Source organism: Agelaius phoeniceus, chromosome 12 (assembly GCF_051311805.1).
Source record: "Agelaius phoeniceus isolate bAgePho1 chromosome 12, bAgePho1.hap1, whole genome shotgun sequence".
NCBI lineage: Eukaryota > Metazoa > Chordata > Aves > Passeriformes > Icteridae > Agelaius > Agelaius phoeniceus.
Genome location: NC_135276.1, coordinates 3,929,890 through 3,955,395, shown reverse-complemented (window position 1 = coordinate 3,955,395; position 25,506 = coordinate 3,929,890). Strand labels below are relative to the sequence as shown.

The 25,506-nt window shown below is 46.7% G+C and overlaps 2 protein-coding genes across 2 annotated transcripts in view; both read right to left on the bottom strand.

Annotated features, from left to right (window-relative positions):
* Window positions 1-25,506, bottom strand: part of PEPD (peptidase D) — a 423,809-nt gene that overhangs the window by 174,959 nt on the left and 223,344 nt on the right. The gene's annotated exons all lie outside the window — the stretch shown is intronic.
* Window positions 6,134-10,072, bottom strand: CEBPA (CCAAT enhancer binding protein alpha). Its single transcript, XM_054640853.2, has one exon. It carries the CDS (start codon window positions 8,710-8,712, stop codon window positions 7,735-7,737), a length of 978 nt encoding a protein of 325 aa, XP_054496828.2. The 5' UTR covers window positions 8,713-10,072; the 3' UTR covers window positions 6,134-7,734.

Sequence of the window (25,506 nt, the reverse complement as noted above, 5' to 3'; positions counted from 1 at the left end):
TGTGATATCTGTAAATGTTATTACTCCCAATGCAAACAGAAAGCAGTATACCTAGAGCTTTATTTATTTTACATAGCTTACATGTTGACTTAAAATCAGAACTTGATGCTGTCCTGTGGAAATCATAGACTGACTTTTTCAAATAAATGTTGCCAATGGAGTTGTTATATACATTCCTCACTTAGCAAACCAAATACACAGTGTTACCCTTAAAACTGCAGCCTAGGGAATTAAATCCCAGTTTTATCCCAGTCAACAGGATTTCCCCTCACCTCCAGAAACAATTTGAATGAGCCAATTCTGTAACAAATAATAAGCTTTGTCAAGAAATTTTTGGTATGAAAACTCTGGCAATGCCATTCCTTTGATATTTAACATGAGTTCCAGTAAACACAGGAGGGTTGCTGACTGGAATGAAGCAAACAGCAGTGGCACATAGCCTTTCAAATTTTATATTAGATTACGAGAAGTCTAAATGCTAATTTGCACAATTATGAATCAACAACATTCATTTCAGCCTGACTCTGTCATCAGCGTTTTATCTGAACTGACAGACCAATAAAAATGTGAACATAACCTTTAAAAAGTTAGGGAAAATACATTCCCAGTCCACCAAACTGAACATGTTTCCACCACAGCAAATTAAACCCTAACGTATAAACACAATATAAGAAAGGAAAATTTATATGACAGAAATGATTATAAGCTTCTATATAAGAGCTAGAATATGTGACACTCAGTGACCACAGCAGATCTGGCATTCAGCCCCCATCTCAGAGCTGCTGGTTTGTGTGCACTTACTGTTATTCACAGTCTCCCCTCCCTGAGGGATGGGAATACAAATCATATGGGGGACCCAATATGGAGTAGCAGCTCAAGATTCATTTGGTTCTTGAGGCAAGTCTGCAGCCTGATGCATTGAGAGCTGCAGAGTGAATACCCAGAGCGAGAAAACCGAGACACAAAATTTCCACAGTATTCAAGAAAGTTCTGAAACCTTCTGAGGCATCTATTCAGGCAAGACTTTCCCTGACTTTAAAAATGATTTTGCTAGAGGAAGTGGTTTGAATGTCCAAAGTGGGCTTAATTCCTAAATGTTGTTCTTTATTTTAAATGTAAACAACTAAAAATCACAAAACCCCTCTCAGAAAAGGTTCTGTGCTAATTCCTCTCTACTTGTCAGTGAAGCTGCACTCAGAAAAGCATTCATTGCTGCCTTCTACTGAGCATTCTCACATCTTGTAGAAGTCATCAAACTAATAAAGAGTCATGCCTTAACCTAGGGGAGGTCTTGAATCTCACTGTTGACTAAGAACTGTTGTTAAAATGGAAGTTGCCCTGCCACACATAAAATACAGTCAGGGCAGGTAAGCAGAGCCAGCTTCTCCCACATGGGCCCAATCCTGTTCCTGCTGAAGCCAATGGCACCACTCCAACCCGACTAATGGGAACAGCAACAAGCCTTCTATCTACTTAATACAAATGAAGATACTCATCTCCTCTTTGACACATTTTGGGCTCAAAGCCATTGGCTGACACTTGTTTGGTTCTCTGCATGTATGTGACTCATGGGATAATATAATGCCTAACTTCCATTCTGCCAGACCTGTCTTTCTCTGTGGCTGACTATTAATTTCAGAGGCAAGATGCAATACTGCAGTAAAATAGGATGGTGTTAAACTAAGAAATTGCACTTACTGAGAATAAATGAATCAGATTTCCTTTGTGAGGATTCCCTTCCAATTAAAGAGGTATACCCACATAGTCCTGAAGGCACCAGCCCATTCCTCCTGCATAGAGAGGGAGTTTGTGGAAGTCTCTATCAAAGTACTTGGCAGTAAAGGAAGTCTAAATATTCTGCCTTCACCCCACCATGGGTAACCTGAGGAGCAACCCAATAATGGAAAGGACATAAAAAAATCTATTCCAAACAGCTGATTTTTATTTCAGGCTACATACACTGACTGGGTTAATCAGGATATATAATCACCTAAGCATATGCTGATTTTCCACCAAAGGTGTAAACTCTTTGAGATATGGGCTGATTTTCTCTCTTTGGATCCACAGACTATAAGTAGTAGTACCATAAAACAATAATAATATAATAGGAACTGGAAGGAATATCTGAACAGATTTTCTGTTTCTTCTGAAGTTTCTTGTGATATGCTTATTATTACTAAGTCTTGGCTTTAAAATGCAGTATGTATTTTTTGTATGATACACCAAAACACACTGTAACATTGATATTTGTGTGGTGATTGTATGCAATTTCATGTGTATAAACATGGATTTCATTACAGGGGAAGAAAGACACACCTAAAACCAGAGCTGTCAATGTAAAAAGCATAATTTTTAATTTCATTATACCAAGACAGGGCAGTGGGCCTGGTTCTCCACCCTTTACTCAGACATTTGCCATTCTTTTCGCCACTGAATTGATTCAAAGCCAATTCAACCAACAAATCCAAATCAATAAGCACAAACACCTGCTTTCTCTCACCAGGAGAGCATCTCTCAATGCCCCATTTCAGTGCAGAAATTTGTTCCTCTCCTCCAAACTCTTGAAGCAGGTAGATGAGGAAAGCTCCTCAGGGCCAGTTCTCTTGTCACAGCAATAAAAAGACTGAGAAATCATGACATTCCTCCACCCCCCCAACCTGCTGCAGGACTTTGCCATGGTCATGAGCAATCTCTCAACTCTGTACACAGTGCTAGCAGACAACTACTCCCTTCATCCTCAACATGTGATTACTTGCTCAGCCTCCCAGTCAGTGCCCAACCTCCACCTCACCCCCTCCATGTCCCCAACCCCGTGTCTGGGACTGGCGAGGGGCAGGGGTGGAGAAGGAAGGACTGCCCAGCCCCAGGAGCACGGCAGGACGGGCAGAGGCTTGGCAGCACTGCAGCAGCACTGTGTATAAAAGGAACAAGCTCAGTGGGAAAACCAAAAAACCACCCAGCAGTCATGAAGACAAATGTTGCTGAGCGCATACACCCACAGCACCCTCCCAGAGCTGGAGCTGATCAAGCCTTTGCCCATGCCAGGCTAGCCTCAGTGCAGGGTGCCTGGGTGCAGGGCATGACTGGAAGTGTCACTGTGAGAACATGGGAGTGCCACATGTGAGAACAGTCCCTGCCCACAGTCCTGTCACACTTACATGTGTGTCACAGCACAGACTTACATGTGTGCCATCCTCTGCAGCTGTGCTCACAGCAGGGTGCTCCTCCAGACAATCCCCACAGGTTCCTTCCATTTCCATGTCCTGCGATATTCGGAGTGGACAGAGCATAGAATCATGTCCACCATCCAGCTTGTGTAGTACATGCCTAAATATTGCTAAAACAGACAGTGCACGGGGTCACGTGTGAGACTGGAGCACTGCAGGACTGAAGGCTTTGACGCTGGTGCTAAGGCACATGTTCCTGGACATGCTGCTCTCAGAACTTTTTGTCACCTGGGCAATGACTTAGGGACTTTTTGAAGGCTCAGCTGTGTGCCAGAGAAAGGGTTTGGTTTGAAAGGAAGAGAAAATGCAGATTCTGCAGCTGGGAAGGGCTGGGAGGGGGCTGCCAAAGCAAAAGGCAGTCGGCAAAGAGCACATAAAGACTGCAAAAAGCTCTGTGCTCTGAGAACTGTTTTGTCTAAGCCATGAGTGAGGGCCTTGTCGAGGGCTCAGCCTACAGTTAGGGTTAGGATTAGAGAACGCTGCTCACTTTGGCACTGTGTTTAAGGCAAGTGTCTCTAAACACTTTTATGCTATCAATAATTTACCCTTCGTACTATTCCAGGGCATTCTGTGTTTATATAACTATTGAAACACCTATGTGGTAGACAGGTGATCTTACTTTCGAATCACAGAATGTCTGATTCTTGTGCCACTGAAGAGTAGTTTAATCTACAGTTCATTTAAATTAATGGAAAAATCTGCTTTGTGAGGCCATAAATGATTTGCTGAAACCACACACACACACGGTGAGTCACAGTTCAGAACATAACTCAAACAACCAGGACTGTATTCCCATGCTCTAACCACTAGATTAGAGTCCCTCCCACATATACCCTGCAATAATCTTTGCTCAAATGATAACAGCATTTCCCCACTTTACACGTTGGACAGCATTACTCAGTTAGGCACATCCTACTCCATGGGTGTACAGCTCTGCAGGGCTGGGGAAGGAAGGAAGCACAAGTAAAAGTCATTATTTCTGCCCAACACCACTAGAGCTTAACTCTCTCCTTGGAAAATTACTAGCTCTGGACCCCACAACTTATATTTAACTGAAAAGTGAAATTCTTGTTCCCGATTTGTACTCATCTTTCACCACCCCAAGAAGCGAGTGCTTGCAGAATCGCGATCACTCTGGATGTCAGAAGAGCAGCCTTGCCTTCCCTGATGGCCCAGCATGAACCCCTCCGGAGGAGGCAAAGCCCCTCGGAACTGCCCCATCCAGCCCAGGGCTCAGCAGGGCTTGGGGGCTGCACCTGCCCCGGCTGAGGCGCTTCGGGAGCCAATCTCCCCCCACAGCTCGAGCATCCCGGGTCACACAACTTGTGCATCCAATTCTCTCCCTCTGGGGTATTAAACTTCTGTTGTGATGTGCCGTGCTGGACACACACGGCATGAGGGCAATGGGCACACCATGGAGCACTGAGCTGTGGGCAGCAGCGGCTGTGGGGAGCAGTGTGCTGTGGGGAGCAGTGTGCTGTGGGGAGCAGTGAGCTATGGAGAGCAGCGAGCTGTGGGCAGCAGCGGCTGTGGGGAGCAGTGTGCTGTGGGGAGCAGTGAGCTATAGAGAGCAGCGAGCTGTGGGGAGCAGCGGCTGTGGGGAGCAGTGTGCTGTGGGGAGCAGTGTGCTGTGGGGAGCAGCGAGCTGGCTATGGAGAGCAGCGAACTGGCTGTGGGGAGCAGCGAGCTGTGGGGAGCAGTGTGCTGTAGGCAGCAGCGGCTGTGGGGAGCAGTGGCTGTGGGGAGCAATGGCTGTGGGGAGCAGTGAGCTCTGGGCAGCAGCGAGCTGTGGGGAGCAGTGGCTGGGGGGAGCAGTGAGCTATGGAGAGCAGCGAGCTGTGGGGAGCAGCGAGCTGGCTGTGGGGAGCAGCGAGAGGTGGAAAGCGCAGCTCCCCGGGGGGTTCCCTCCCCGGGAAAGGTCCACACAGGCGCTGCCGAAGGGCCGGGGTGTTCGGCCGCTTCCCTCACACGCTTGGGGCGCAGTCCCAGCCCGGCCGCGGGCCGCCCGCCCGGGCACCAAGTGCCGCCGGAGAGAAGAGCGGGCGGCGCCCCGAGAGAGACCCCGCTGTCCCCTCACAGGGCACCGGGGCACTGAGCCACACGCCGGGGGCTCTTACACCTCAGGGCCGGCCGCCCCCACGGCGGAGCTCCAAGTCGGGTCGGGACGGGACGGCCGAGGCGGAGCCACCGCCCCCCTCACGGCTGCCCCTTCCCGCCCCCGTCGCCGCCCGGTCTCGCACCACCTCCCCGCCGTGGCCCGCGGCCGGACCCCGCCTGCCCCCTGCCCTGCCCCGCGTCCCGCCGGCTCCGAGGGGCCGGGGCGGCGCCTCCAGGCCCGAGCCCGCGGGAGCGAAGCGCGCCCGGGGACGGCAGGGCTGTGCTTGGCCGGGAAGGGACGGGCAGCGACAGCGCTGCCGGGCGAGCGGGGCCCGGCCCTGCCCGCCCCTCTCTCCGCCGGGCCCCGCCGCGCCCCGGCTCTGCCCCCCGCGCCCCGCGGAGACCCGGGCTGCCCTGCCGGCCGGGCCCGGGGCAGCGGGCGGGCTGCGCCTCCTCGGCACCCGGCGCCTCCCCCGTCCCTGGGGCCGCCCGTCCCCGCAGCCCGGCCGCAGGCCCCCGGCCCGGCCGCGGCGGGGTGAAGGGTGAAGCGAGGCGTGACTCACGGGCTCACATCTGCCACCGCAAGCGTTTAGGAAATTGCCGTTCTCTAAAGACAACCGTGTACTTATTTCTCTGGGGTGAAAACCGAGGAGTTGCACTCCATTAACGCGTTTCAGTCACCAGCCCTGGCAGGGGATGCAGAAGTCGGTGGAGAGCTGGATGCTGGTCTGGAGAAGAGGAGAGCTTTGGCACTCCTGCTACAGGAAGAGGACTGGAAACAAGCAGAGAGGCGGATGGTTATGGTAGAATATATGCTGTTTATTTATGAAGGTAACCAGGACTTCTGACAAATTTTATATGCAGTTCCCTCCCCCCCCGAAATTAAAAAAACTCCACCAATGTGTGTGCATATACATACACGTATACATACCATACACACACTGCACACACATACACACGCTGCCAGCACTGTGCTCTCACTATCATGCTTTCAAACAGTTCCATCCACCTTGTTCTCCTCTCTTGTCAAGACTTACTTCAGTTGGACAAATTGTTATGCAGCTACGACACAAGGAAGAAATGTTCTGCATGGCTACCAGAATGCCCAGGGGGCCTGTTTGTTTGTTTATTTTTCCCTCACTCTGGGAGAAGCTCCAGAGTCCAAAGGTGCAGCAGCACCAGGGACAAGCCTCCTTGCCCCACCACAGGCATCGTGCAGCCCCACAAGCCATGCCCCATTCCAGGCACTCCTGCCTTGGGCTCGGGAGGCAGCAACCAGTACAGGACAATGTGAAGAAGGCAACACACACTCACACTCACCCACCCATACAAATAATAAAATAACGTTGCAGCACAAGGGCATAGTCTCTGTCACCAGATAAGAAAGTTGTGTGATGGCAAACATCTAAGTAAGGCAATAAAGTATAGCTAGTGTACATGGAACGGCTTTCACATTACATGAGGCACAGTTTGGGTGGACAGAGACTTGGAGAAGAGCAAAATGTCCTGGAATAAAGCAAAATACACTGAAAGTTCATAGTAAATACCCGCATCAATAGGTATTTATTCATTTGTGCTTCGCCACGTCGTGACATACAGTACAAGACACTGCTGCTCTTTCTGTCGATGGAGAGAGCTCACCACACTCTTGCAAGCTGCTGCTCCATCAGTCCCAGGCTGTCCATCAGTCCTGCAGCGGCGCTGGCCCCTTGTCCCCCTCCAGCCAAGGCAGGGGGCAGGGCTCGGCAGAGGCAGCCCGGCCAGGCTGCGACAGTCCTGGCAGCAGTCTGGGGGCTGCCCCACACCTCAGTGCTCCTCAGGGCGTCCAGTGCTGCACATCTCTCAGCCTCAAATCCTCTTCTCGTCGCTGGCTTCCCCGAAGCTGCTCCTGCCTGCTGCACTGCAGGCCAGCTGGAAGGGGTCTGGCAGGACACCCCAGACACCGCAGCCCCCAAGCCTGCGCGTCCCTCGTTCCTTCTCCTCGCACCCTGCAAGGCTGGAGGGCACAGTAAGCCCCAGAGCTCCTGCAGCCAGCTTTTAAGGCACATCTGGGTTGCTATGTGTGCTTTATGACTGTTATTATTATTATTATTATTATTATTACTGTTATTTACCCTGTGTAGACACGTGGTCTTTTAATTCTTTCTTCCCCTTGCCTTTCTCCTTAGAAAACCCACCATGTTTTCAGCTTACTCGTGTGTCATCTCTAAGGCACAAACCTTTTAATACTAGAGCTGCCTGGCTTCTTGTATAGGTCGTGAATTGATAAAAAACAAACGAAACAAAACAAAACAAAACCAAAACAATCTCCCGTTCCCCTCCCGCGGGCACACGGCGCTTGCCGCACGCCGGTGCCTATAGTATCTGTGCGCGGGCAGGGCAGGGCAGCCCGGCCGGCCCCGGCGCGGCGCTAGGCGCAGCTGCCCATGGCCTTCACCAGCGAGCTCTCGGGCAGCTGCCTGAAGATGCCCCGCAGAGTCTCCAGCTCCCGGGTGAGCTGCTCCACCCGCTTGCGCAGCCGCTCGTTGTCGGTGGTGAGCTCCAGCACCTTCTGCTGCGTCTCCACGTTGCGCTGCTTGGCCTTGTCCCGGCTCTTGCGCACCGCGATGTTGTTGCGCTCCCGGCGCACCCGGTACTCGTTACTGTTCTTGTCCACTGTCTTTTTCGATTTGCTCCGGTGGTCCGAGGGCATCATCTTGAGGGTGCCCGCGGCGGACAGGCCGCCGGGAGGGTGCGGGTGGTGCGGATGGTGCGGGCTGGGCACGGGCGTGGGGGGCGGCGTGGGCTGCCCGGGCTGGAGGTGCATGGTGGTCTGGGCGCAGTGGGCGATCTGGTACTGGAGGTGGGACGGGTGCTGCTGCGGGGCGTGATGGGGATAGAGGGCCGACAGGGCCGCCGACTTCACCTCCTCCTCCTCGCGGGGCTCCTGCTTGATCACCAGCGGCCGCAAGCCCGGCGCGGCGATGCGCTCGTAGAGGGGGTCGAGCTTGCCGTCCATGTAGCCGGGCACGCAGCCGAAGAGCGGCTGCTGGTGGTGCTGCGGCTGGTGCCCCGGCGCCGAGGCGGCGGCGCCGGCCCCATGCATGGTGTGGAAGTCGAAATCCCCGGCCAGGATGGCCTTGGCTTTCTCCTGCTGCTTGCTGTGCTGGAAGAGGTCGGCCAGGAACTCGTCGTTGAAGGCGGCGGGGTCGATGTAGGCACTGATGTCGATGGAGTTCTCGTTCTCGCAGATATCGCCGAGCTCCGCGCCGCCCGCAGCAGGTGCCGCCGCCGAGGGAGCCTCTCTGTAGCTGTAGGTGCTGCCGGGCAGGGGAGTCTGGAGCTGGTGGTGCTGGCCGCTGCTCATCGGGGGCCGGGAATCGACCTCGTAGAAATTGGCTTGCTCCATGAAGCAACTACAGTCTGCCGGGCATGGTGAAGGGCTCCTGCAATCCAGCTTTCGAACGGGACGGCAGCGGCGGCGGCTCTAGCGATCTCGCGGCACGGCGCTGCACGGCACGGCTCGGTGCTCCCGGAGCCCGTCCCCCAGCCCAGCCCCGCTCCGCTCGCTGCTTGCCCTGTTGCTAGTGGGCTGCCGCGGTGCTGCATGCCGTATATATACAGCCCGCAGCAGGGCCGCGGATCGCCCTCTAGTGTCCAACCTCCCGCTGGGAACCTTTGACCGCCGCGCAGCCGGCTCCCAGCGCCCCGGCCGGGCACGGCCGACCTCCCGCCCGCCCCCGGGAGCCGCCGCTCCGCGGGGAGAGCGCCCCGCGCTCCTCGTCCCCCCCTTTCCCCCTCCCGCCGCCGCCCCGAGCTCGGCGGGCGCTGAGCGCTGGATGCTGGATGGCTCCCGCCGAGGAAACCCCGCGCTGATGAGAGCCCCGGGGCAACGCGCGGGGACTTTGCGCCCGCGCTGCCGGCGCCGCTGGCGGGGCAGAGCGGCCAAACGCGGCCGGCACATTTCCACCGCCCGCTCCCGCCTCTGCTCCCAGCGCTTCGGCCCAGCGCTCCCCAGACAGTCTCAAAGTTCACCATCCGCTCGTACTTGCAAATATTTGGCCAGTCGGGAACATTCGCCCCGTCGGGTTTGGGAGCCAAGGCGCTGCCTCACCGGCGGTGGTTGCCTGCCGGCAGGGCCGCCGGGCTCGCAGCCACCGGCGGGACCCGCGGGGCGCCGCCAGGACGTGTCCGGGATGGCGCCCGGCGGACACGGGCGGAGAGCTCGGTGGCCGCGGGGGCTCCTCGGCTCCGCTGCTCGGGGGCGATCGGCCGGGCCGCCCTGCCCGCGGTTACCGCCGGTCCCGAGCCCGGAGGAGCTGCCCCGCCTGCACGGAACAGCCCGGGTCGGGTCACCTGTGGGCCGCTTCATTCCCCGCACCAACCGAGCAGGTAAATTTAATGACGGATTTCCCCAAACGCACACTCAGCAATCTCCACCAGTGCCGGGCACCGGCCGCCTCCCGGCCTTGACCCGGGATAACCGCAGGCACAGCGGGGCCGGACCCTCCAGTACAGCTCTGCAGTGGCCAGGTGTCCAACTCTGCAGTGCCCAGGTGTCCAACTCTGCATTGGCCAGGTGTCCAACCCTGCAGTGCCCAGGTGTCCAACTCTGCAGTGCCCAGGTGTCCAACCCTGCAGTGGCCAGGTGTCCAACCCTGCAGTGCCCAGGTGTCCAACTCTGCAGTGCCCAGGTGTCCAACTCTGCAGCGGCCAGGTGTCCAACCCTGCAGTGCCCAGGTGTCCCAACCCTGCAGTGCCCAGGTGTCCCAACCCTGCAGTGGCCAGGTGTCCAACCCTGCAGCGGCCAGGTGTCCAACACTGCAGTGCCCAGGTGTCCAACCCTGCAGTGCCCAGGTGTCCCAACCCTGCAGTGCCCAGGTGTCCCAACTCTGCAGCGGCCAGGTGTCCCTGTGCCCTGCGGCCGTGTGCCCGGCCCCGGGAGCAGCCTAGCTGCCTTCCCAGCCTCCGTTTTGTGCGGCTTTTGAAGGCGATCAATGCTCCCGCAAGTGCGGGACTGGAGAGGAGCTGCGTGTCCCAGCCACTGCTCCCCTGTGGCTGCTGTGTACGGGCCACAGGCTCCCCAGGAGCTCCGTCTCAATCTTCGGTTCGGGCGGGGTGAGGATGCACAGATTCCTCTTGCTGCCATCACTCGCAGTACGCAGAATTGATGTGGCTGTCGCTGCTTGCACAGCGCCCAGGTGCACCTTGGGCAGTCCCACGGGCATTTAGCTCTGCTGCTCCTGAAGGTCCCTTTGGAAGGACAAGCCAAGCCCACTGGAGCAGGTGCAGGTTTAAAATTGCTACAGAAAGATCTGCAGGGAAAATGAATCAAACATAGTGATGGCTGGAGAAAAAAAACCGCAATGCTTAGTTCTGAGTGTTTTAGTAAAATAGAAACTTGTGACAGTAAATTACTTAGAAAGGATTTGACAGATTTCTTGCAATTAAAAATTCAAAGGATTCAACAGGAAACAAAAATGACAGTGCACCAAACCCTGATGTTTTTGTTTCACACAATGCAGGTGTGAACTTTTGTTTCATGAGCAAGTGCAAGGCCAGCAGAGTCAGTTGGCATACTCCAGTGTCCTCTCAGGAGAATGGATTCTGTAATTACAGCAGGGAAACATTAATTTACAGATTACAGAGTATACTTTTCATTATCAATAGAAAAAAATTAATCCTAAATTGTTTTATATGCAGTCAGTATTTTCTAAAATTATATGTCTTGGTTTCAATGCAGTAGCAGTGCCCCACAGGGCTGCTTCCACAGGGAGCTGCAGCACTGTCTAAGCAATGAAAACACTCATAAGAACTCTGAACAAAGTCCTGGTTCAGAGGAAAAGCCTCAGGTCTGGGACAGGAGTGAGTTTTAGGTGTTTCAGAGTGGAGAGTAAAATGTCCCTGACTGCACCCAACTGTCCAAATTCAGCTTGTTCTACTCAAGTGAACCCATTTCCAGAAATGGGACAAGCACAGAGCTGGACTTTTTGCCTGCTGGGAGAAATATCATCTGGAATAAAAGCTGGTAAGCAGTTTATGCTCAGAGTTTTCAAGAGGCCTTGTCTGACTCTGAAGTCAGCAGAAACAGGAATAGGCCATGATCATTTAAAATAAAAAGTCACTGCTGCATGAAACAGCAGAAGGGTAACTAAGAAAGTATAAGCAGGATTGTATCACTAAGTTTGTGATTTATTAACAATACCTACTCCTCTTTAGTCTTTAAAACACTCTCACATTTTATAATCATACTGAAATTAAGGCCTAACTACATGTTAAAAAAAATTAAAGTAAATCAGAACATTTGGGATCAGATTCCATTCCTAATTACTGTAATTAACGAACAAGTCCCCACAATTTAAGGACTGGTTTGCTCAGTTTTGGGTTGTTTTTTTTTACCTAGACCCCTTTTATCTAAGTTAAGAACTTTTAAGTCTTCTATTTTTACACAGAAATCTAAATTCCTGTTTAAATTATTTTAATACAGTATAAAATGAAGTTCCCAGACTCATCAAAAGACATATTTTTGTCTTTTTATTTTCCCTCCTTGTTTGAAGACAAAATATTTAGAACCAGCTCATCCCCAAACAAGCACAAATGCTTATTTCCCCATTCATATCAACAGTGATTGATACCAAATATTTCAATATTAAAGAAAAAACTTGTTGCTTAAGTTACATGAACAGGGAGCTGATTTAACAGAGAGGAAGGATGCATGTTGCATACTATGGCTCCCTGAAGCAGCACTGTCAACTCTTGAGGGTGCTATTCTTCCATTCCAAAGCAGATTTTGCTGTCCAGAAGCTCAGGGAGGGCGAGCAAAGTGCTCCACAATTGCAAACAGCAGCAAGAGTCTGTACAGAGCCAGCTGCACTCCTTTCTGCTGAGGGAAGGAAACTGATCCGAAAGACATAACTGTGAAGGAACACCACTAAGTGCATTTATTGTGACTATTAATTAGTTTTTAATTGCACTGGAACACTGGAGTCTCTTTATTTCTCCTGTGTTGTTCCCAGGCTTTCACTGCTGTGGGCTGCAGGATGCAGGCTGGCCCTGCAGGCTGTGGGCAGGATGGTGCTCTGCCTGCTGGTCCAACAGCCCAGCACTTTGTACACAGCATAGCATGTGGCAGCCCTGTTAGGAACTCCAGTGCAGCTGCACATGCATTTTACTACCTTGTTAAACCAGAATATTTCATTGCTACTGACAAAGCTCCAGGCAGGAGTCTGCATGCAAAACTTCTTGGGGTGAATGGCAGCAAGAGCCCAGCCTCTCCTCTCTCCCACCTGAGAACTGGTGGGGGAAGGAAGACCAGGCTGGGCACTGTGGAGCAGAGAGGATGGCACAGCTGTGCTGGCAGTGACAAGAGGGTTTTGTCCTCACTGCTTCCTGAGAGCACCTGGGGAGCAGGCAGGGATGGAGCAGCAGTGGTTTCCTATGCAAATACAGAGCTGGCACTCTACCATCTTACTTGTTGTGGTACACTGAAACACAAACTTCTCCCCTCTCGTGTTGTGTTTTCTGCCCCAGGGAGGAGACACATGATACTGCACATAAAAGCTGCCACACATGACAATTTTCAAAGGAAAAGACTTGATATGCCAAAGCCTTGGAGGCCTGTAGATCAGTATGCAGCAATGTCTGACAAGTCAACCAGAACCTTCCCTTCAGCTGGGAAAGGCAGCTGGGGACTGCTTATCATTTTTTAATGTGCATTTTGCTCCAACAACAGATGATTTAATGACTTATCATTACAGCTTTTCTCCTTTGGAGAAGCACAGCTCCAAGGTGAACCAACTCAAATCCATGCTATTTTCCTTTTTTGTACCGTTCCCCTTGTCTTCTGGGTGTTTTCAGGTGTTTGCTATGACCATGCCTCAATTCTTGCTATCCTTGTGCTCCACTGACTTCTGGCTCTTCTACTGAGAGCTCAGCCCTTTGCAATTTCCAGGCCAGGTGACTGAGGGCATTTTTCACTTCCATTTACCTGCTAACTGCTCACTGCCATTCAAGTGACCCTCACAGCCCAATCTGTTTCCAGCTTGTCACCTGTAATCTTGCACCAATCAGTCTGAAGGTTTCTTTTTTCTATTCACAATCTTTGCATGGGTAATGAGCCATTGCATACACAATTCCTCTCTCATAATTAGGACCATATTTCACTGACCAAATCCACGGTGCCCAAAACACTGCAGATGTTTTTCAGAGACAGGATGAAGTCCTGTACAGTTGAACTAGAACCCAACAAGTGACACTGTTGCTCCTCACCTCTCAGTGTCCTGTTTCCTTCTGCTGTACTGGGCCATCACCTTTGCCTTAAGACTTCCACAAATGATGTTTAACAGTAGTTCTAATGGTATGCATCAGTCTCCCTTTGCTCTGTATTTGGCCAATCCACAATCACCCATTCTCTCTCTCTCTCTTTAGTATTTCACCTCATATTAAATGATAACCTTTCTTTCACACCTGAATCTCCAACTGTTTGTCTTTACCTTACAAACTTCAGTGGTTTCTCTCACCACGAATGGCTCCTCATCTTTAATTTGCTCATGCTACATCTCCCTGGATGATGGAGCAGTTTATAACTCTCTATTTCATAGCTAGAGAGCTGTGAGATGAATGACTTGCCAAGGCCATACAAGAAATACATAACAAAGCTGAGCATTTAATCTCTCCTATGCCCTAATATCAGCCTCCTAACATCACCACCAATGAGAATGCAAAAGTTTGACTACTGCACTCCTACAAAGGAAATACTTTCATACAGTGCCTTCTTGTTTGTTGGTTTTTTAAATGGATATAGATCAATTTTTATCTGAAATAAATTTATCTCTGAGGTGAACTGCCAAGAAATATGGAAAATACAGCTTATTTTCTTCTAGGCCCTAGCCCTGGTCTACTGGAATGAAGGCTCTCATTGATCTCTCTCAGGAGGAACCTGTGCAGACCCTTACCTGGCATACAAATTATGCAGCAGAACAGTAAAAGGGTATCCCACCCCAAACTCAATGCTCAATTCCCAACTGTACTTTTAGGGAGATGTTCTCAAAATATTCTCTGCACATTATGGCTCTAAGACTTTGGCTAGCTACTTTTCATGGAGTCATATGAGAGGTAATTCAAACCCAGAGATTTAAAATCCTTGTAAATCCAGAAAAATTATACTTCCCCCCCCCCCCCCCCCCCCCACTCAGGTGACACCAACTTCCAGCATTTAATTAAGATGCTCTCAAAGTGCCTACATGAGCTGTGCATGGAAGTCACATTCACAAATCTCAGTGTCCTGAACTGCACCTGAAACTAGATGCTGAAATAACAGTGACTTAATAGTCCTGTCAGCAGGCCTGCACACCTGGGTTAGCATCAGTATTTACCAAAATCCTGCCAGTTAGAGCAGTAGCATCTCCTCACTTGTAATTCACTCTGATACCCAAAGTACATTATGATAATGAGCTTCTCCATAAAACAGCAATTTGCAATGGTACCTCAAGTGGCTCTAAGGCCAGCAGCTACACTGGGTTCAAAGCACACCTACATGAACACTGGGAGCTAACACTGAATCACAAAGGAAATGCCCTTGTTTGTCTCTTATATGTGACTGTGCATTAATCCTTTGAAAATATTCATGTTGCCATCCTGCAACATTATTCATACCTTTTAATGTAAAAGGTTGTTTTTGAGCATAATTTTGGCAGTCCATAGTCAATCCAAAACCATCTGGTTTTGAGAAGATACATCTACAAAGCTGAGCTAGTACTGAGGAGACTGCTTAAGTAATGAGGAATCTTGCCACTGACTTGGATGGTACATTTTGCTGTTCTCAAAAGACTTTCAAAAAGAAGATGGGACAGCATGTCTCAGGCTTCATCACTCTTGCTAGGTAGTTTGCACTGGAGATGTTATTCTTTGAGTCTGAAAAAAAAATATATATATTACAAAAATACCAAAAAATGTTAAGCATTTCCCAGAAGTGTAGAAAGAGATGCTTTGCTACACAAAGAATGTACAATCAGAAGATATGAAAAGTGAGAGCAGTGGGAATGGAAATGAAGAGAAAGATCAGCTTATAAAAATAGCCATGGCATTTCTTAATTATATATTTTAGTACATGACACATCCTGTCATAAAACTTAGTCCTTCACATGGACAATATTCTATGTTCTCATCCAATTTAGCCCCCTTTAGGAGAGATTGTTACAAGGATCAGTATTAGGCTAAAGTGTAAAAATGTGGTAGAAGTTTACATTCTGTAGCACAAAATAGATCTGAAACCTCGTGCTGTTGTCTCACAGATGAAGACATTGCTAAATCCATGTCAGACTCCAGCATGAGAGCCCTCAGAGAACTCAAGGATCTGCTGGGCTTTTCCCACTCCTCTTGCAGTGAAGCTGTTGTGAGATTCACTGGTTGGACACTGGGATCTCCCATGACCTCACAGCTTTTGAGTGCCAGCCTGCAAATAATTGATGCACAAAGTACCTATGGAATTATAAGATTCTAAAATGTGAAGATAATATACTTTTGGTGCAAACCTTTTATTAATGTCATAAAGCATTCAACTTCAGTGGCAGGAAGTTTTGGGAACACGCTTGTCTCATATTTTAAAATGTGAGGTTCTGTAAGTATTGACTCTAACTGAGAGGAAGCAATTTTACTGCTCAGAGCAGATGCCATCTTGGATCTTAAAATCTGACTCCCCTGTTGAGATAAATTCAGTTTTCTTTAATTATCCCATTATTAGCCCAGGGATTACTGGCATGAGTTATCCAAGTTATCCAAATAAAAAATGTCAGTGACAGCAAGAGGAAGGGGAGCTGAGGAAAGAAGGAGGCTCAGCAAAGTTCTGGGAGTCACTCAGTGACATCACCAATGAATCCAAGCCATGATCAAAGCAACCACCAGCATGGGGGAACAACAGGTGCACAGAGGAAGGAACCAAGTCAGAGGCAATCTTAGCTTGAAAAGGATCACAGTTTTGTTATCAGTTTCAAGCTAATCATAGTGGCACTTGGGGCATCAGAATTCCCTTGGCTCTCCTAGGAGCAAGCCCTAGGATGAGGAGCTGATCCTTTGGGGCTGGCAGCCCTGGCACACTGACCTGCAGCAGCTCAGGGCAGCAGCAGCAGCAGCAGCAGCTCTCCTGTAGCTCCCACTGGCAGTGACATGAGATGTGATATGGCCCTTCCTTTCCTGCAGGGATTTCCACTTGAACACATCCAGAGAACCTGGCACTGCTGGGATAACCCATTCTGAATTCTCAGAAAGTTCACACTTCACTTCTTCCTCACAGGAGGAGAAGCTGCCCACAGTAACATTCAGCAAGCCAGCCCTGTTAATTGAAATAAGGAGTCTTTACTCACCACTGCATGAGCTCCTCACAGGACTTCAGATTTACATTTTTGAGCTCCTCAGGACTTCAGATTTACATTTTTTTTTTGTTCAAACTGGAATCTTATGCTTCAGGTAAAACAAGTCTTAAGTGAAATAAGACTTAATCACAAAGCAAGTGAGTCTAATGATCAGTAGGGTTTTCCTGACAAGATCACAGACAGATAAAAATATAGAATCCAAAGTTTCAAAATTTTGGAGGAAAGCAGGACTGATGATGCCTGGAACAAACCATTCCTTCTGCTTAGTGTTTAAAGGCAGCTGTCTTCTGAGCTACAGAATACTTGAAATAAATATTATCAGAATTCATACAAATACAATCAGAAGCTTTATTTTCATGGAAGCCATTATATTTTTACTCATTTTATGGAATCATTTAAAAGTATTTTGTTTGCAATAATATTTCAGAAAGTAAAAAGCCAGTTTTTTTGCAAGGTTTGGGTATCTAAAAGCTCATAAACAATGCTGAAAAGACACTGCCCTTCAGATGGGAGGGAGCAACAATGCCATGTGACTTACCTGGCCATGGTTAATAGAAGAGCTAAGTATAATCAAGGCTAATCATTCAGCAAGAGCCCAGGGCTAGGAGGTTTCTAATTCCAAACAAAAAGTCCTTGCAAAATACATGTGTTTTCAAGAAAAAAATGAACAAACTATGAAATGGGCTCCCAAACAGCAAAATATCCATTTTTTTCCTTCTGCTGTAATTAAAGATAGGAAATGGGAATAAGGTTTTGGACTCTAAATTATTCACTTTGAATAATTCTTTCAAGCTGAAACAATTATGTTAGATGCTAATTTTAATCAAATTACATGTAATATGTTAATATGAGCATAAATCCTACATTCCTTGACAAACACCAAGATTATATTAATGTTACATAATTATATTAATGGGGAATATGAGCTGTACAAGCTGCTCACGTTTATGACATGAATGTGGTAAATATAAAGTGAAATTCACCTTGGCAAACTAAAATTTAATTTCAGAAAAATAACTCCTGTCTTCTTTAAAGCAGGCAAAAATTCCAGATTTTTAATTACATGAGTTGCATGATTCTAAAAAGAATTCATACAACATGTTTTAGTGTTGGGTGCTACAGTTCTTGTTTTTATTTTTACTAAGATATATGACTTTAAAAGGAAAATGATGATTTAAAAACCTGTGTGGCACAGAATCTGTAGCATGTGAAGGCTGAATCCATGCTGGTTGTCTGCAGTCTGACTCTCAGCTGCAAAAGACAAGGACAGGAAAGTGTATTTTGGCACAGAAACCTGTTGTTTCCTGTCAGAGAAACAACTGCTGAGAGTCACCACAGCCAACAGAGCTGGCATTTATGATGGGTAAGACAATACAGCTGATAGTGGTCAGTATTTTCCATTTAGAAAGGGGCTATTCCCCACCAGCATGAATGTTCTGGGATGCATTAGAAGGGCTCAGGAGATGGAAGCATTTATGTGACTAAGTGCAGGGCTTATGCACCATTTACATTTAATTTAAGTCATCAAGAGATCATTTGCATCTATGGTAGGGTCCAGACCACATGGGAATTACTTTTCTTCTTTATTAATAAACTGAAATAAGCACCACTTACCTAGTTCAGGATGCCACTGATAATGTCTGAGGCTCCCATTTCCTTCTCTTTTATGGAAGTTGAAGACACTGTGGGACTCCTGACTGCAGTTGTCCCTTGTACATATCTGTGCAGGTTCAGCTGCTGTTTCCACTGGTGGTGCCAGTGTTTAATGGAAGACAACCCATATAAATAAATGCATGTGTCCGTATCAAAAGAAATGCTCTGTGTTCAAACTGTGGAAAATGTGCAGGCAGAACTCAGATCTTGTGACATATCAACTGCAAACTCAGCCTTAGGAAGGTGCTCTGCCCCAGTGCCCCTTAGTGCTTGTTTCAGTGGGCTCAGAGAGACCCAGCCAAATCTCCCTTGCAGCACTGAAATACCTCTGCGTGCTTGGATTGACATATTTTGATCACATCCATCTGCTGGGGCAGTATCTGAACGTGTGCCTTACCAAATTTTCACTGGACTGAAAACCTTTCCAGAAATCTATTAAAAAACAGTCAGAAAGAAAGTTAAAGCATGCAGCTCTTCAGTTTCCATAGCTCAGCTACAACATGAGGTGAGCTGGCATGAGAGCTACAGCCTTCATGTGAGGGAAGCCACAGACACATGGGCTGTTTCAGACTGCTGAGTGCTCTCTACTGATGCCATACACTGGTGTTGAATAAATGCCCCTACATTAAATCAGTAGTCACACAAATATTTTGTTATAAACTTTTTGTGTTTAAGGCATTGGCATTTGTTTTGAAAAACTGAGTTTTTTCAGTTATCTACAGCACCAGTAAAGCACAACATCCCACGTTACCTTGGTAGCAGGGCAGAAGTTTCTCAAAGCTGGAGTTCTCCTGAAGTGGCAGCCAATGTGCATGTTCCTGCCAGGAGTACACACACACACACACCTGTGTGCACTTATCCTGCCTTCAATTTGTTCAGGAAGGAAAAAGACCATGTGCATTAGACCCTTTGCTGAGTCCCCTAATGTCAAAGGGCTTTACACAAGAAGAAAAAGAGGACATGATACAAAAGTACACAGAAACAAACATACCTTGAAGAATCTCTTTTCCTGGTAAGCAAAGTCCTTTTCTCTGACTGCCAAACCACATTTACAATAGGACTGCAGGTGACTTGAAAGCAAAGCCTGTACTCCCTGGAGGAGAGCCTCAAAAACCTGCAAAAATGATTGTGACTTTTACCATATTCCTTCTGCACTTTCTACAATTTCTGTGCACCTTGGTAAAGTCCTCTTTAGAATGTGTATGCTCAGCAAATATTGAATCTGCAGTAAGACTCGAGGGGCAGCAGTGCTGCTGTAGAGTAGCTCAGTCTCTGCCAGCTGGTGCACGTGTTTGGTTGCCAGTGCACATGGGAGGCTGTGAGAGCAGGTTCAGTGTTTTGAAGTGTTCTGTGCTGTCATCACCTTCTCCTTTGCATGTTTTTTGCCCCATATTTTTGCAAACAGGTTGTTCCACTGTAAGTCGCTGACATCAACATTGTTGTAATATTGCTGAGCCTGAAATCTCTTCTTGGGAAGGATTCCTGATAACTTGAAAAGGTGTCTTAATTGTGGGAGAACTTCTGAAATAAATCATGCCTGATGCATGAAACCTCCACATGATGGCAAAACAACTCAGAATGAGGAGACTCCTCTGTGCTGAGATTTGCCAAGTTGAATTTTGCAGCCACTGAGGTGCACAAACATGAATGCAAAGGACATGTAGCAATGGAGGGAGCACAAAGCTTCTCCTATCAGAGGGAATTCTGATCTAGCTACTGCTGAGAGGAGAGAAAACCAGACATTGTTGTTCCTGGAACATGCTACAAAGTGTTTTTTTCTACAAATTTGTCTGCAATGTTTATATTCAATACAAACCCAGGTTGTGTCTTGTAAGTTCACAGTGACTGAGATATTCAGATGCCTGCATTGTAAGTGCAATTGCTTTGTTCTTTCTTTGCATTAAATTTAAAGGTTGGCAGAGCCAAAGCAGAAAGCTGTGCCCCACTGTTTCTTTGGAAATTACTTCTGTTTCAGGAGGCAAGAGAAGCCTTGGAGTGGCTACCTAAAACAGAGGCTAGACAAAATTCAGAGAATAAAAGTGGGTATTCATTGAAGGCCTTCCATAGGTACACCTTGGGCACTCAAAGCCCCCGAGGGGCTACACCCAAGATGGACAATGGTCACAAGTTTTTCATACAGTTTATATAAATTTGGTCCTTTTACATATCAGGGGTTAATCCTCCAATTACAGTTTCAGGTAATGAGGTAATTGACTCCAAGTTCTCCCCCCCCATTCACTGTTGTTTACATCTCTTGGGGCCTGAGACACTAGGGTGTCCTTGAGTTTCAGGTCTAGAGAGGAATTGCTTTGTCTGAATAAAATGGGAGAACAGCAGCTGACAGGTTGTGGAGTTTCAGAGTTATACAGTAAAGCAGTACAGGATCTGAAAAATATAAAAGCTAAATCCTAAGGCATCAGAACTAGAAACAGTTAACTCACTAAATGTAAAGAATTGATGTTCTGGATTAAGATGGCCCTGCTGAGGTCAGTGATTACCTTTTTTTCGGTTGGGGACAAAAGATAGAGTCTGCTTGCCTGACCAAAGTAGCAGTCACTGATTATCTCATCCAAGATTCTCCTTAATTTTAGCAGCAGGAGGTCAATGACAGACATGTTGCAGTTGCCAATACATTTTCTCAAACTGTCCTCCCACATATTTTGTGTAATTATAAATAATTCATTTTCTATTCATGTTCATGAATGGAATTGAGGTGGAGTAAACAATCAGGTGGACTGTCCTCTGCCAGGTGCCAGACTCTCAGTTTTGTGTTTCAAATGGCCATTCCTTAAGCTTTTCATGGTATTTCAGAGGCCATCTTGGTTGCAGGGAATAATAAAGCCATTTATAAGAATGTAGTTTGTGTCCTCATCTTTCCAAAACCATGAGACCATAAACAAAGCTATGTCTCTCCAATTTCATTGCTTTTCTGGAAGGGTATTTATTTTAGGCTTCTGTTCTGAACCATTTTGAAGTCTGCATAAAATTAATGCCTAAAACTATTCACTCTTCTTGCTATCATAGGAATAAGGTGAAGCTCTTCACTAGAGTATGCCCTGTGATAAATAATGCCCTGGTAATTATGGGTGGGGATTTTCACGCAGTGACTGATGATGCCTTGGAAAAGAGCCATGGCACTGTGCATTCAGAAGCTAAGCTATCTAAATCCTTGCAGGCCTCATTTATGCTTTTGGGAATATAGGACAGGTGTGGCAATTACTAAACCTGGATACTTGAGAATTCACCTCTTATTCCCAGGTGTGGGCCATTAATTCTCGCTCAGACTTGTTCAGTTCTAACAAGTCTCTTTTGAACCAGATTTTATATATGCACATATACTCACACGATAAATAGCATTTTCCTTTCAATCAATTTATCTATTCTGTTTTTACTCATCTTTAGCTATGCAGCCTTCATCTTACCTAACATTTTACATACACATGGCAGCCAACCCCAAAACGATCAGTGGCAGTCTACAGATCCCTGCCATGCTCTCTAGATAGCAGAAGGTTTGCAGTTTGCATTGTTTAGTACAATCACCAGAGAAGCTCAGGTAAAACTCAAGCCAAGCCCCAGTGAAACTCACAACAAAGGCTGCACTAATTTTTATTGGATCACTAGACATCAGAGCAAAGCCAGAGAACACTCAAACACATTTGTAAAATCCTTAAAAAATGTAAAGGAGTGTAGTGTTCATTCTGTTTGTCAGATGATCTTTGGGTTGACATACCTAGAAGCCTCCTCACAGACCAGGCATTCTTCAGGGACATATTTGATATTTTTAAATTCAAATACCAACAAAAAAGCTTCTAATTCCATATTCTGATATTTCCATAGAAGGTCACAGATAGTAACCTCAGCTGCTTCATTCACTCCAATGGGACTTGTGGCTACTGAACACTAATGTATATCTGGTCATATTTATATACCCAAAATATGTTGGCCATCTCCTAAGCAGTCCTCTGGAATACAGTGAAGATGGGATGATAGATGCTAAATTTTGAAATAGCACACATTTTTGTGACAGTATTTTTATGTGCAAAGAATTGTCACAAAGGTAATGAGATGTTCCTCTACCTTGAAATCCCTCAAGAAGCCATGGCTGAAATGGCACACTGCTCTGGTCTAAGTACATCTGGTGCAATGGAATATTGGTATTGGAGAACCTGAGCTGGCTTGGATTGAAGAACAAATTCCTGACAGCATGACAGCACAGACTGACTATGGGTTCCATTAAAATATAAATTACAATCAACAGTATTTTATAGCTGTGAAAGAGAAGACTCTGATATGTGACTGCTGAAGAACCCAACCTACTAACCAGAATACCACACAAAAAAGTGAAACGTGCAAAAGTGGGCACATCTTTATCTGTGCACTTGGCTGATTCTGAAGGTGCTTGCTAATAGTTTCTGATTAAAAATTTACCTTCCTGATAATAGCATAGAAACAAAAATACAGCAATTAGGAAATCAAATCTCAGGGCACCATTGTGGCAGACCCTACCTAGCTGAAAGCAGTTCATTAAGCCCGAAGCACCAAACCTCTCAATCCCCTCAAAGCTGTAGAGGGAAATGGGAACAGCAGTAGCTGGAGAAGCACAGCATGTAAAGCCTGTAGAAGTGACAGCTTGGGCTTGTTCTAACAGCATCCAAATCATCAATGCATTTGTTTTCTACTCTATGATGTATGTATCTCATTGATCTATTAGTTTTTTCAGACTCTGTAAGGTTTCTGTGTTAGCCTGATTCCTTTTGCCACCACCCAACAGCCTGCTGAAGTTGTGGGGAACAGCTGTCTATTATGGGGGTTTTGGCCTCCTCCATTTAAGAACCATTGCATTTAGTAATTGAGTTAATTGATTTTCAGAAACCAACATAAGTAACTCCAGATATCTAGATAACCTGGATATTTTGGGAAGTGCAAATAAAGGGAAGTAGTTCTGGAAGATGCAGAACTAGAAACTGGAAATACTTTGTTACAAGTTACTAGCTGCATAGAGAGAGAGAACAAAGGCACTCAATTTTTCCTGCAAATGAACTCCAGGCAATGTGACAATAAAATGGATGTTTGCTATTAGAACAGATTGGTTCCTTTCTTTACTTACTATTTGCTAGAACAAAAGCACTGTGACTTTCCAAGGCTGCAGCGAGTCAGTGCTAGAATCAGCAGTATGGTACTGAAATAGTGACCACCACTATGCTATCTTTCCTTTCTCCTCACCTAGCCAAAAAGGCTACCTCTGACAAATCAGCTATTAGATAAGTTTCTGTCCTTTAAATTATTAAATCATAGTGAAAAACCCAAATCTCTGCTTAGGAAGTATAAGCTTTTCCAAATCAATAGGCAGAGCTATTCATATTGCTTTTTCTCTTTGTGTTTAATTTTTTTTTTAATATAGCCAGAGTCCCAAGAAAAGAAACTCAGTGATCCTTCTGCTTTCTGAAGCTTTAATAGCCTCAGCTCTGCAAAATTCAGTTTTCTAACAACAGGATTTTGGTCTCGGTGCAGGTCAGTCCTGAACACGAAAAGTAATTCTTGTAATACCAAAATGCAGGGCTGGTAAGAGAAGGGAGATTTGCAATAATAAGATTACAGAAAACCTCTATTACAGACTTTGTATTTCTGGGATATTCCTGAATGAATGCCATCTGCTTGGTGATCATAAGCAATGTAATCATATTGAATCTTTCCACTTTTGAGTAAAGCTAGGTTGAGAATACCAAGAAAAGGGGTAGCAGTTACCAAGAAAATGTTTTATTTTGGTATAATTCAGTGCATTTGCCCTTAAATACAGCTGAGTGTTCCTCACAGCCTGGAATTATGTGTTTTTACCTAAGGGGCCTGTTTATTTCCATCTGTAAACTGCATCTAAAAAATATTTATTTTTCTCTCTTCTAAATCACTGGAGAGAAATTAGTAATTTCTTCTCTAGAATTCAAAAGCCTGGCTGTTAGACTAGAGTGAAAAAGCACACAGCAGCATCATGTTTGAAAAGTAAACTTTTAACTGAAATGTGCAAGTCTGAAGTAAAAAAAAAAAAAATAAACCAGCAAAGGCTTACCCATGAGGGAAACAGAGGCAAATGCTTATGGAAAGAAACATTTTTTAATGTGTAGGTTGCAGTCCAGGAGTTTGTAGGGTTTTTTATTTTAAGACAAAGAAATAATTGCTCATGAAGACAGAGGAAACATGGGTGAACAATGGAATCAGACACAACAGAAACTATTCCAAGGGCAACAAAGCAATTTTCACTCTGAGTAAAAGGCACCAGGGAACCTCTAAATGTTTTTGTGTTAAGGGAACACACTGAGTGGGCAGTAAACAGGGACACTTGTCCCTACAGGCTCCTCTCCCCTTTGTACCTTCTGCCTCCAGCTGCCAGCGTTTCCATTTCCTCAACGGCCTTTCTGCCTCTGAATGGGAGTTGCTGTAGATTACCTGAGCACACTGAGTAGCAGTGTAATTATTTTCTAGAACTAAAGTCTTTTAACAACTGTGAGACTGGCTAATGCATGTGGAAGTAAGCCACTATTCCAGCATGATGTGCATATCTGGGTAAGCAGTTGCTGCAGAAACACCCCCAGGATCAGAGGGAGAAGGGCTCTGTCCCAGCAGGGATCAGGCTGCTCCTGACACCCCCTCAGAGCTGCACAACCTGTACAAAAGCAGGGAAATGTGTATTTCAGTGCCTCTGCCCAGTGTCCAGAGATTTCTGTGCTCCCTTTTTAGATTGCTCCCATGATATTCTGTTTTAAATCCTGCAAAAACTGTGTGATGGTTTCCTTTAACAGCATATAATGCCAACCAAGCACTGGAGTGTCTTGCATGCAGGGAATTATGTGTGAGCTTTAATGTTTAAAATAGTCAGGCTCTGTGAGACTAAGTGTGTCTGCATTTTATTTTCTTCAGCTATCTTTGATGAGGATTAATGAATGAATGGCCATAAAGAGCTCGAAAATCCTACGAAAGCATCCTAAGAGCACACACACTTAACTATTGTGAGCAAAGGATCATGCCTAAAGCTTACCTGGAATTTCACTCCAGCTATAGATGGATGAGTCATTGTCACAGAAAATTTAACAGTTTCAATTAAGAAGCAGAAAAACATTAAAGAAGTTAAAGCAAATGCTTGATGACTGACAAGGAAAAGTATCTTTGTGGTAAATGAGCTGAGTAAA